Here is a 13,011-nt window from a genome sequence, read left to right on the forward strand (position 1 = left end):
ATAACAATATCAAGGCCTAAAACTGCATTATTGGTAATGGCTTACTTTATGAATGGGGGGGTTCTATATTAGGCACTATGTCCAATTTATATAACATTGAGGTCCTTCACAATTCCAGTGCTTGGAAAAAGTCCCTGAAAGGCTGACTTTAAGCAGGGTTCATTAGCAAGTTAACGGGTGTATTGTCCTGTTGTATAGCTGGAGTTATGTGCCAATTTGCATATTCACTTTCATTCCTCTAAGTACACGTAAAATCATTTTTGTTTCCCCACATTATTTATAGTAAGACCCATCTACACAGTGTTATAATGTACAAAGCGATGAAATCTGAGATGTAATTTGCTTTTACAATCAATTAACATCTGTTCTTTCTGTGTCCCAGAGGGTGAAGACGACATGGATGAAGAGAATGTTCCGGCAGCACCGACAGCCTTACCCACCATGCCTCAACAAGCCAGACAGCCTGAGTTGTGCAAGACTGTGACCCCCACTCCCATAACCCCCACTACCTCCAACCTCACCCAACACATCTCCAGCCAACACAAGGCCCAAACATACCCCCAGCCCCAGCTTCACCCCCACCTGCTGTCAGCCCTGCCTGTCTCAGCTACGTTCTCCACCCCAACATCCAGCATCACCACCACCCCTATCCAGGCCCTCCTATCGGCCCGTACACACATCGTAACCTCCCCTAGCACCCTCTTCCCTGCCCACACACACATCGTAACCTCCCCTAGCACCCTCTTCCCGGCCCACACACACATCGTAACCTCCCCTAGCACCCTCTTCCCGGCTCACACACACATGGTAAAGGCCCCCAGCCTGCAGCCCACGGTCATCGCCCACGGCTCGGCTTCCCACGCCTCCGTCATCCATGCCGTCAACCACGTCATCCAGGCCCAGAGTTCATCTGGAGGAGCCAAGCACCTCACCCACCTAGCCCCCTCCTCCTCAGCCTCCATGCAGCTGGCCCCAGGGCACCACCAGCCCATCGGACACATCACCGTCCACCCTGTTACCCACCTGGGCCAGCACCATTTACCCACCATCTACCCCCAACCTGTGGCTGTCACCCAGCCAGCCATGGTGGGCCACATCACCCATACCATCACCCATGCCCAGGTCAATGGTACTGTCCCCAACCAGGGCACAACCACCATCATGGGAAAGCAGATGGGAGTTGGTGCCCAGGTGGTGGCACATCACCCACAGCTGCTGAACCCTGTAACTATGGTGACCATGCCCTCATTCCCCGTTAGCACTTTGAAGCTAGCCTGATTTCTGAACCAGGTCAGAGCCATCCCGAAGCAAGCCTGAGAACCAAGTACATGAACAGGCCACACCCACCCTGAGGTGGCCAGAGTCAGACCTGGAGACCATCTGCCCCAGAGCAGACCAGCCGAAGAGGAGCCAGCCCAGACTCTGAGCCCAAGGCAGGCCCAGAGCGAGGCAGGCACCAGGACTACTGTACTGACAAACAAATAGAAAAGTCTTCATACTGAACGCTGTTCCTATATTCACTGATGAATCACAAGCTGCATTATTAACTAACCTGAGGCAGTACAGCTGTCTATAAGGAGTAAGTAACTCAGAACATTCCAAAAAGAAACACCTTTATAATGGTTGAGGTAAAAGAGCCAATGTTGTTGTTGGGCTGAGTACGATGTCCAGGAGGATCATCTTGATGTTATTGTACAGGATGCAGTGGAGAGGATCACATAGATACATTTTCTCTGGCCCTCAGTGTTCATATCTGCAGAAGCAAAACAGCACCTCAGAGTGAGAAAAGGGAGTCTTCGAATGTCGAATGCATTTAGATCTGCATATATTCACTCCAGATTGGTTTTATATTTCTGCTACATGTATTCCACAGCCAAGAGTATTTAAAAAACACACTACAAATGACTGATGGTGCCACTATCAAGCACCAAGGTATTAGATTTAACTGAAGTCTACCACTAATGCCAGGGCACACTTCTACCAATCATCTGAGTGCTGATCTACGATCTGTCCATATAATCTTATTCATTATGATTTAAAAGGCTAAACTGATTCTAGACCAGCACTCTGAGGCGCTTTGTGGATACGGAACCTGATGTGACCATTCAGAAGGCAACGGGTCCAATTTCAGACGGGCTGAATCGGGGTCAGAGACCGGCAGTGTGTGATTGGTGGGTGTTGTTGCCGTGTCAGCATGGGATCAGTGTGTGTGCTCTAACAACGAAGCACCATAAAGGACCACATTGAGAATATGATTGCAGGGACCTCCCCCTCTACCCAGGCACATGGCTGTGGAGTCAAACCTAAAACATGGCCTGGCTTCGCCATGTGCTCCCCTCCTACTGCAGCACTGTCATACCACAGGCTCCCCCTGCTGGTACAACAAAAACTGCATGTAAAACAGACAATGGTCAATGAGCAGACTATTTTGTAGATGTGGCCCAAGCAGGAATCTAACCCAAAATGTCATCATTCCCACCGTGAACGTGATGACTTTTCATGAAACTGAACAACCACTCAATTTAGCACAGGATGAAAATAACAATACTCAAGTGACTACATATTGCCTCATTTGTTTTACTAATAGCAGGAACCAGCATGGCAGGCACAAGCACTGCAAATCGTTCCTGGAGTATATATATATCTATGTGTAATATAGTGAGGAATGTCTTGTTTATTGTGTTTGCAGCAGTGAACTTGTTAAAACAAAGGCCTTTGCCAGTGTCATGGTAGAGAATTTAAATGAGGCAGTTTGGGGTTAGACGACATTGTAGGGCAGTCACCTACGAAGCACTCTGACATCTTAACCTCTTTCTCCACCAACCATATTATCTGGTATGCCTGGTCATAACTTATCTAGATTCAATGTTTGCCTTCCACTACACTATTATGACGACCTGTGTAGCCAACATTAAACTTAACTTCTAGCACTTTGATCTGCTACTTAACCACAATTAAATTACAAATGGTGTCCCTCTTCACTTAATCTGAATATTTTTACGTGTGTTTCTGAGAACAGTGGACATGGTAGGAGTCTTCATATTATGCTCATATTTATAAAGAAAATATTAAATTGAATGGATTGTGTGTAAGATTTGTTGCATGTAGATTGATTTGGGTTCATAGATTTATGCTAGCTGTTTTCTGGGATAACATGGTTTTCCCTTTGGATAGTTCTGTACATTTTGGGTTGCGTTTAGATCTTATTGTCCATTATGTAAAAAGAGGAAAACATTTATGCATAAGTGGACAATGCTTAAGATACTTATCTTACGTTTGTAAAAACGTCTTGCTTTTGTCATTTTTAGGTTTTGGAGAATATTTCAATCAGCAACACCATCAAAATACAAAGTAAGAGTAGTAGAAAATGTCTAGAATGAAGTTAAGATGCAGATTTTTTTCTATTACAATTCATTGAATCCTTTCTCTTCCTCAAATGACTTTAAAAGCCCGGGTTCAATACAAGCACGTTTTGTCCAAAATGTAAGTTCCCTCGTTAGCAGAGCCCATATTCACAGTAAATGCTGCATATGGTCAGCTTAATTGGCGCATTGTTCAAATCTGAGATTGAAATTAGATAAATATTCCAAAAAGTAGCATGACAAAAAGGACATTCTTATAAAACAAAAATGGGAAAATGTCCTGCCCTTGTGATTTTGGACTGTGTCACTAGGTGAATCTAAGCGTTGATGGCGGGGAGGAAAGTAAATAAAAAATATAAATCAATGTTGCTTACAAAGAGAAATACAGATCTGAAATATTTTATTCTCATTGAAACATTAATCTGGCATATTCATACAATCCAAAACATGTATCTTTTTATCTCATGACTTGTTCCTTGTGAATGACCTCATATTTGCACCGAGGAAAATAAATACACAACTATTCATCTTATAACAACTTGTTTAAAGCCAAAATTGTGGGGAAATGAGGAAGTTGAAAATACCTAAATGATTTCTTGTTTTGACTGCATAATAAAACCATCCACTCAAACATATGTACTTCAAAAGAGTAGGTGCATACCCACTGTCCACAATCAACATCAAGTGTACGGAGTACATCAACCCATGAATGAAGGCTTGCTATGTCAGACACTTCTATAAGATATGAGGCGATCCGGTCATTCTCTAACCCCTGACATCCGGCAGAATAAGGGGCTTGTCCTATCTGCTTGGTCCCCAGGCCAGCGTCTCTTGACTGGCACTTAAGTAGCTCAAGCCTGCTCTTTTCTCCTTTTGGGTCGTGTTCAGTAAAAAATATATAATAATTCTACGGGGAGTTACTGCCTGAACTTGTCCATTCGGGCCGGGATTCAGTCCGATCTCGGGTTTTAAAAGGCAATGTTCCCCACGTTTGCGGAGATCCTGTCAGCTCAATCTGAAATTGCCTTTAAAAGTCATGTCTATAATGGGATTGAATCCCGTTCTAAGAACACACATTTTGGTTTTCGCTGCAAAAAGTTTTAACAAGGCCCTGAACACGACCCTGGAGAGCTGCAAGTCAACAATATTCCAGGAAACTATCATTACAGATATCAGAACTGTAAGTAGTGGGTTTCCTTTGTCAGTTATATACAAGAATGAACAACCCAGATTTGAGCATGCTAGAACTGGAAACATGAAGGAAACTAATTAGCCCTATTAACATACATTTGTCCAAAAACACACAACACTACTTCAGTAACATTTGTCATTCATTCCACAACAAGGAATTTCTTGCTATTCTGTATAGCAATGCAAATAAAATAATTACAAGTCATAGTTGCAATCCTGTAATAGTAAAAAAAAGATGCCCACCTACAGTATTGATCTTTTAAAAATGCTCTTGGGAAAAAATTGTGCATGACAAAAAAATACAAATCTGGCAGGCCAACCTTCCTCACACCATACCTTGTCTAGGTTGGTTAAGACCACACATCTAAACTTGTTACAATATAAACTTTCAAACACCTAGCAGAGGGACAGGACAACACATGCTCTACAGTCTATCCCTTAACCAATGTCAGGGGTTAGAGTTCACTAAGGAGAAACATCAAGGAACATTAGCGACAAAACTGGAAGGCAAAAAGTTATCTTTTGACAAGACCACATATAAACTATGGGTAGAAGGCAGGCAGGCAGGACCCGGCCATAACCCTGTAAGGACAAGCAGGTGATTAGGTCTGTGCTGTCCGGACCGGTGTTGTGCTCTAGCAATGGCACCTGACAGGGGTGCCCGTTGTTACCGTTAGAGTTTCCACAACAGGTGTGGAGATGCAAGGCTTCCATGTTGTTGGAAGAAGAAACTTCTCACCATGCCACCTCCTGTCTGTAAATGCCTCATGCCTGGTCTTGGATCAGTCTCTGATAGTGAGGGTTATTGACTAAATGAGTGGTGGCAGTTGGGGTTGGATGAGCTGGAGCAGACAATGTTTGTGGACTAGAGTAGAGTGGTACTAAGGGTGCCCACCCTAGTAGTGGAAAGAAGGGGCCTATATTTACACAGAGGAAAGGGGTTCTAGTAGTAGCCTTGGTTAATAGGCCTCCTTCTGCGTGTGCATCTGTTCCTGGATCTTTGTGAGCATCTCTTGCATTCGCCGCAACTGTAGAGAGAAGAGGCCATTGTCAGTCAAACACACTCGACATGCAGCAATACAAACCACCACAGAAGGAAGTGGGGACTGGGGAGATGCTCACAGGGTTTAGAACCCCATACCAACTTATTACTTCCATGTGAGTGCACCAATAACCAAGAGCTACCAATCACAACAAAGCCAGCTATGTGACAACAGATCAATAGGATTCCCCATACCAGACTATCAGATTGTTAAGTCATATTGATGGATTCCTATAATGCTAAACATTACTTTCACATTTGCACAGATCTGACCGTCTCAGAACACTACAAATGCTGAAGTCGTGATTGCCAACATTTCATGACTGCAATGTAGGTGGCCTGGAACACAACCATTACTTCCACATGACTGCACCAATAACCAAGCGGTATCCAATCACAACCAAGCCAAAAGTGCTAACAGATAACTGATCGATACGATTTGCCACCCCAGTCTATTCTGTCTTCAAACCATGTGACCCGATGATGGATGTGTGTGTTAATTCATGTATACAGTCCAGGTGGCCTGGAACACGCCCATTACTTCTATGTCACTGCACCAATGACCAAGCTCTATCCAATGACCACCAAGCCAGTGGAGAACTGATTGATACGATTTGGCACCCCATTCGCTCTGTCTGGAGACCACGTAAACGCGCCTGGTGACTGTGTGTGTTCAGTCAAGTACACACATTCATTTCCGTAATTACTACATTTAAAGCCTGTTAATTCAATACTGTGATTTGCAGTATGAGTGAGAAAGATATGGTGCTTGCAGACACGCATTTGCCCTGCATAGCATCCCCCCCCAATCCCACACACACGTATCAAAATAGGATGAAATTATGGCGACAGTTTTGTGTTCACAACGTTTAAACAATGGAAAGGGTTACATACCAAAAATGAGGAAAAAACAGAAAATGTATAATTATTTTAATGGCTCATGTCATTCAGGGGGGAATCTACCTTGATTTTTGCGTAAATGATGCACTGATATCAATGGAAGAGCTGCGCCAAAACTCAAGTTGCGCACGTGGGTCACAGGGTATCGTATTCGAAATCTCAGGTTAGGGCATTTTTGTTGAGGTAGTGTTAACCTTAAAAAACTTCCTCAGCTTTTAATCATAAAACAAATAACATAAATAATTATATGAAATTGGCACCATGGTGCATTCGGACAGGGACAAACTCAAACAGGGAGAAGAGAACCAGGGCTTCTTTCCATCTACAACACTACTCTACCCAGGCAATGTGACCTGGCATATTATATTCTACAGCCAGACCTGGGTTCAAATAGTATTTGAATATAAAACATTATTTGTACTCAGATCTAGTCTAGTCTTCCCCTACAGTTCATGTGCATCCCAGGGCTGGGTGCTGTTGTATGGGCCGACTGTCACCCCTAACCCCTGACCCTTCCTCAAACCAGACCACAATCACACCACCTGACTGGGGTCTTCAGGGGCACCTGCATGTATGGATGGAATGTATATACTGTATGAATGACAGCCTGGAGGACTCAGGAGGCCTCAGGTTCAGCCCCTGGATCTAGGCCTGGGTCAGAGTGGGGTTCTAGAGTTGGGTCTGAGTGTGGTGGTGGTACCTCTTCGTCTTTCTCTCGGATTAGCTTCTCCGTCTCTGTGTCTGTGGTACTTGGTATCACAGGGATGGGGAAGTCTGTGCCGCTCTCCCTGGTCAGTTTACTACAGGAGTAGAGTGGAGAAAGACAATATGGTTAACAGTAGGTGGGTGTATATGTTGTTAGAGTTCGTGACTATATGCTAGTGTGAATTGTACTTGAGCTACATTATGTATGTATAGGAGTAACAATATGTGCAGCCTTAAGATACCTGATCGAAGCTATAAACATATGACTGGCAGTGTATGAGCGTGTGTGTGTCCGTACTTGCGGTTGCGTTCCTTCACCACCATGCGGGTCATGCTCTGAATGCAGTGAGCCCTGTAGTTCTCATAGTGGGTCTCCCGTGTCACATCCTTCAGGTCCTGCATGTGTGTCCTCACCAACATGTTCCTCAGCTTCACAAAGTCACAGTGCGCCGAGTTCTCCACTGTCAAGAGTAACAGAGTGTTAGGTTAGGGCAGTGTTTCCCTAAACCTTTCATGTCCACATCCCGGTTCAACCCTAAACCTGTTCTTCAACTACCCTAACCCTAGTCTACAACCACTACCCTAGACCCTAGTCTACAACCACTACCCTAGTCTACAACCACTACCCTAGTCTACAACCACTACCCTAGTCTACAACCACTACCCTAGTCTACAACCACTACCCTAGTCTACAACCACTACCCTAGTCAACCACTACAACCACTACCCTAGTCTACAACCACTACCCTAGTCTACAACCACTACCCTAGTCTACAACCACTACCCTAGTCTACAACCACTACCCTAGTCTACAACCACTACCCTAGTCTACAACCACTACCCTAGTCTACAACCACTACCCTAGTCTACAACCACTACCCTAGTCTACAACCACTACCATAACCCTAGCTTCATGTCCACATCCCAGTTCAACCCTAACATAATAAGACCCCGACACACAATAACTAAATAATGATGGTGTAACAGGGTTACCTTCCACGATGCCCCAGGGATAAAGACGACCCCGGACCCTCTTCCCTTTGGCCTCCACCACCGTGTTGCTGCCGATCACCGCAAACGGTATACTGTCCTGGAGGAGGGAGACGGGGAGGGAGAGAGAGCAGGAGAGGTGAATATGAATGAAGTGAATAAAGTACAAAGAGGGAGGAATATATCTGTGGTTATGATGAGGTAATGCAGTCAGTGGAAAATGCTGCATTGCAGATCTACCCATTTCTCCATCTCTCCCCCCCCCCTACTTGGAATGGACAGAGCACACCGTCAGGGCACTTGAGGTCACAGACCAGGTTCTATGAGGGGGAGAGACTGAGACACTATTTATCTACCAGGGCAACATTCTGGCCTGTCCTGGCTGCACAGACACAGCCTGCCCTCTAATGCACAGGTGCACACAGAGATGAATAGAATTCACAAACAGATGACTTTAAGGCTGTGTGCTCAATAATAACATGGTTACGGACATCTGTAATCTGAGTTTCCTGTACTGCAGACAGGTTGTTTATGATGACTAGTGTCCTTTAGGTTGCCATACTTCCCCAACTAGTGATGTGAGGTTTGGATAAATGTGGTTCACCTTGAGCTCCTGATCCTGCTGTTTGAAGTCCTCATCCTCATCAGAGTCACAGTCTGGGAACTGGTAGATCTTAATCCCATACTGCTGGATCTCCTCTCGGATCTACAGGAAGATGAAGGGACAGAGAGAAGAGGAGGAGAACATTCACCTACTGTTTCAAATCCTGTGATTGAGGATGGACAAAAGAACAAGGAGCAAAAACAAATCCATCAAAATGGCCACCTGGAAATAAAAATATATGTTTCAGAAATTTGCTGAAACCAATGTCCCCTGTCCATTTCTTATTTGTACAGAGCCATGGTATTCAGACAAGCAAAAGCCAGTTAGAGAGGGCTTACCTTGAATTTCTTTTTCTTGACCTCGGTGGGTGTGAGTGTATCTGCCTTGGCCAGGATTGGCACAATGTTGACCTTTTCATGAAGGGCCTTCATAAACTCCACATCCAGAGGCCTCAGGCTGAGACAGATACAAGACATGACATACATTTTTAGTGATTTCGCAGAGTAAGTTACCAGAGCAACTTAGAATTAGGGACAACAAGTCAGCACTGAGAAAACCAAAAAAACACACTGTACATGTGGAAACATGGGCATAGACAACACTGACAAAACTTGGATATGGTTAACAGATAATTACGGTAATCCTCATAAACCATATTTTCAAGGATTGTAGTAGTATCTAATTTTGGCCAGCAGAGGGAGTTGTTTCCTTATAACGTGCTCAAGATTTTTCCTTTCAATGAACACAGTGGTGTAAAACAGACGGTAAACTCAGACAAAAGTATTGCATCAGCATTTACACTGACAATTGGAGAGAACGTTCAGTACTGCAGCATCTGCCCCTCAAAATGGATAGAACGTTTAGCACTGCACCAGATGCACGTTTCCCTGGAGGCAGCAGAGCAGGGTGGTTCTAGATTCCACGGAAACCACAATGCATTTAGAATGCATGGAACATGGTGCATAGTGGAAACCCTCTCGGTGGTACTCAAGGAAGGAAGGTAGAAGGGGAAAATAAACAATTCTAAGAATATTGAGACACAGCCAATGTCTGTCTCAATAGAAGGACTCCATTTAAAGAGTATTGAGACAGAGACAAATGTCGTAGCTGACGTACCCGTGTCCGAAGGGAGAGATGAAGTAGAGGCAGCAGTGAACTCTGTTATCCTGGATGTTCTTCCTGTTCAGTCCACTCTCGTCCCTGAAGTACTGCTCAAACTGCTGGTCGATGTAGTCCGCCACTGACTTCCAGCTAGGGCGGTGGGGGAGACACAGAGACACACCAGCACTGAGGCAATACTGCAGAGACAGCCACCCTACAACCACTAACCATACCAACCCTAACCCACTGACTTCACGCTAGGGCGGTGGGGGAGACACAGAGACACACCAGCACTGAGGCAATACTGCAGAGACAGCCACCCTACAACCACTAACCATACCAACCCTAACCCACTGACTTCCAGCTAGGGCGGTGGGGGAGACACAGAGACACACCAGCACTGAGGCAGCCACCCTACAACCACTAACCATACCGGCCCTAACCCACTGACTTCACGCTAGGGCGGTGGGGGAGACACAGAGACACACCAGCACTGAGGCAATACTGCAGAGACAGCCACCCTACAACCACTAACCATACCAACCCTAACCCACTGACTTCCAGCTAGGGCGGTGGGGGAGACACAGAGACACACCAGCACTGAGGCAATACTGCAGAGACAGCCACCCTACAACCACTAACCATACCAACCCTAACCCACTGACTTCCAGCTAGGGCGGTGGGGGAGACACAGAGACACACCAGCACTGAGGCAGCCACCCTACAACCACTAACCATACCGGCCCTAACCCACTGACTTCACGCTAGGGCGGTGGGGGAGACACAGAGACACACCAGCACTGAGGCAATACTGCAGAGACAGCCACCCTACAACCACTAACCATACCAACCCTAACCCACTGACTTCCAGCTAGGGTGGTGGGGGAGACACAGAGACACACCAGCACTGAGGCAATACTGCAGAGACAGCCACCCTACAACCACTAACCATACCAACCCTAACCCACTGACTTCCAGCTAGGGCGGTGGGGGAGACACAGAGACACACCAGCACTGAGGCAGCCACCCTACAACCACTAACCATACCGGCCCTAACCCACTGACTTCACGCTAGGGCGGTGGGGGAGACACAGAGACACACCAGCACTGAGGCAATACTGCAGAGACAGCCACCCTACAACCACTAACCATACCAACCCTAACCCACTGACTTCCAGCTAGGGCGGTGGGGGAGACACAGAGACACACCAGCACTGAGGCAATACTGCAGAGACAGCCACCCTACAACCACTAACCATACCAACCCTAACCCACTGACTTCCAGCTAGGGCGGTGGGGGAGACACAGAGACACACCAGCACTGAGGCAATACTGCAGAGACAGCCACCCTACAACCACTAACCATACCGACCCTAACCCACTGACTTCCAGCTAGGGCGGTGGGGGAGACAGAGACACACCAGCACTGAGGCAATACTGCAGAGACAGCCACCCTACAACCACTAACCATACCAACCCTAACCCACTGACTTCCAGCTAGGGCGGTGGGGGAGACACAGAGACACACCAGCACTGAGGCAATACTGCAGAGACAGCCACCCTACAACCACTAACCATACCGTCCCTAACCCACTGACTTCCAGCTAGGGCGGTGGGGGAGACACAGAGACACACCAGCACTGAGGCAATACTGCAGAGACAGCCACCCTACAACCACTAACCATACCAACCCTAACCCACTGACTTCCAGCTAGGGCGGTGGGGGAGACAGAGACACACCAGCACTGAGGCAATACTGCAGAGACAGCCACCCTACAACCACTAACCATACCAACCCTAACCCACTGACTTCCAGCTAGGGCGGTGGGGGAGACAGAGACACACCAGCACTGAGGCAATACTGCAGAGACAGCCACCCTACAACCACTAACTATACCAACCCTAACCCACTGACTTCACGCTAGGGCGGTGGGGGAGACACAGAGACACACCAGCACTGAGGCAATACTGCAGAGACAGCCACCCTACAACCACTAACCATACCAACCCTAACCCACTGACTTCACGCTAGGGCGGTGGGGGAGACACAGAGACACACCAGCACTGAGGCAATACTGCAGAGACAGCCACCCTACAACCACTAACCATACCAACCCTAACCCACTGACTTCCAGCTAGGGCGGTGGGGGAGACACAGAGACACACCAGCACTGAGGCAATACTGCAGAGACAGCCACCCTACAACCACTAACCATACCAACCCTAACCCACTAACTTACAGCTAGGGCGGTGGGGGAGACACAGAGACACACCAGCACTGAGGCAATACTGCAGAGACAGCCACCCTACAACCACTAACCATACCGGCCCTAACCCACTGACTTCACGCTAGGGCGGTGGGGGAGACAGAGACACACCAGCACTGAGGCAATACTGCAGAGACAGCCACCCTACAACCACTAACCATACCAACCCTAACCCACTGACTTCCAGCTAGGGCGGTGGGGGAGACACAGAGACACACCAGCACTGAGGCAATACTGCAGAGACAGCCACCCTACAACCACTAACCATACCAACCCTAACCCACTAACTTACAGCTAGGGCGGTGGGGGAGACACAGAGACACACCAGCACTGAGGCAATACTGCAGAGACAGCCACCCTACAACCACTAACCATACCGACCCTAACCCACTAAGTTACAGCTAGGGCGGTGGGGGAGACACAGAGACACACCAGCACTGAGGCAATACTGCAGAGACAGCCACCCTACAACCACTAACCATACCGACCCTAACCCACTGACTTCACGCTAGGGCGGTGGGGGAGACACAGAGACACACCAGCACTGTGGCAATACTGCAGAGACAGCCACCCTACAACCACTAACCATACCAGCCCTAACCTACTGACTTCACGCTAGGGCGGTGGGGGAGACAGAGACACACCAGCACCGAGGCAATGCAGACAGTCATTCCCCTACTGTACACTGAGCTATACTGCAACTGAACCTCAAACCGCTTCATGTAACAATACAAAGCCTAATAGCAATAAAAGGTTGACGACTGTATTGAAGACTACCGCGTATATCCAAAGGTTAAGATCAACTCAATACCTCGAACTTACTCAGCTCTGCCTTAGGATCATAATACG

General features: G+C 47.0%; 2 protein-coding genes across 5 annotated transcripts in view; one reads left to right on the top strand and one right to left on the bottom strand.

The window, feature by feature from the left end:
• LOC135546401 (max-binding protein MNT-like) overlaps window positions 1-3,092 on the top strand; it is a 29,486-nt gene extending 26,394 nt beyond the window's left edge. The window contains 1 exon segment of the mRNA XM_064974790.1: window positions 383-3,092. Coding sequence (XP_064830862.1) covers window positions 383-1,278 — 896 coding nt within the window. The 3' untranslated portion in view covers window positions 1,279-3,092.
• A 653-nt stretch (window positions 3,093-3,745) lies between these two features.
• The window catches only part of LOC135546403 (septin-4), a 30,567-nt gene continuing 21,301 nt past the window's right edge, over window positions 3,746-13,011 (bottom strand). For 3 of the 4 annotated variants that reach the window (XM_064974795.1, XM_064974792.1, XM_064974794.1), the window contains 7 exons: window positions 9,911-10,045; window positions 9,133-9,250; window positions 8,795-8,896; window positions 8,194-8,290; window positions 7,499-7,661; window positions 7,196-7,295; window positions 3,746-5,581 (listed from right to left, as the gene is read on the bottom strand). In XM_064974795.1, the coding sequence (XP_064830867.1) occupies window positions 5,513-5,581; window positions 7,196-7,295; window positions 7,499-7,661; window positions 8,194-8,290; window positions 8,795-8,896; window positions 9,133-9,250; window positions 9,911-10,045 (784 nt within the window). In that variant the 3' untranslated portion in view covers window positions 3,746-5,512. The remainder of the gene's footprint in view (window positions 5,582-7,195; window positions 7,296-7,498; window positions 7,662-8,193; window positions 8,291-8,794; window positions 8,897-9,132; window positions 9,251-9,910; window positions 10,046-13,011) is intronic. The other variant, XM_064974793.1, reaches the window with a different exon arrangement.

This window comes from Oncorhynchus masou, chromosome 9 (genome assembly GCF_036934945.1).
Source record: "Oncorhynchus masou masou isolate Uvic2021 chromosome 9, UVic_Omas_1.1, whole genome shotgun sequence".
Classification (NCBI taxonomy): domain Eukaryota; kingdom Metazoa; phylum Chordata; class Actinopteri; order Salmoniformes; family Salmonidae; genus Oncorhynchus; species Oncorhynchus masou.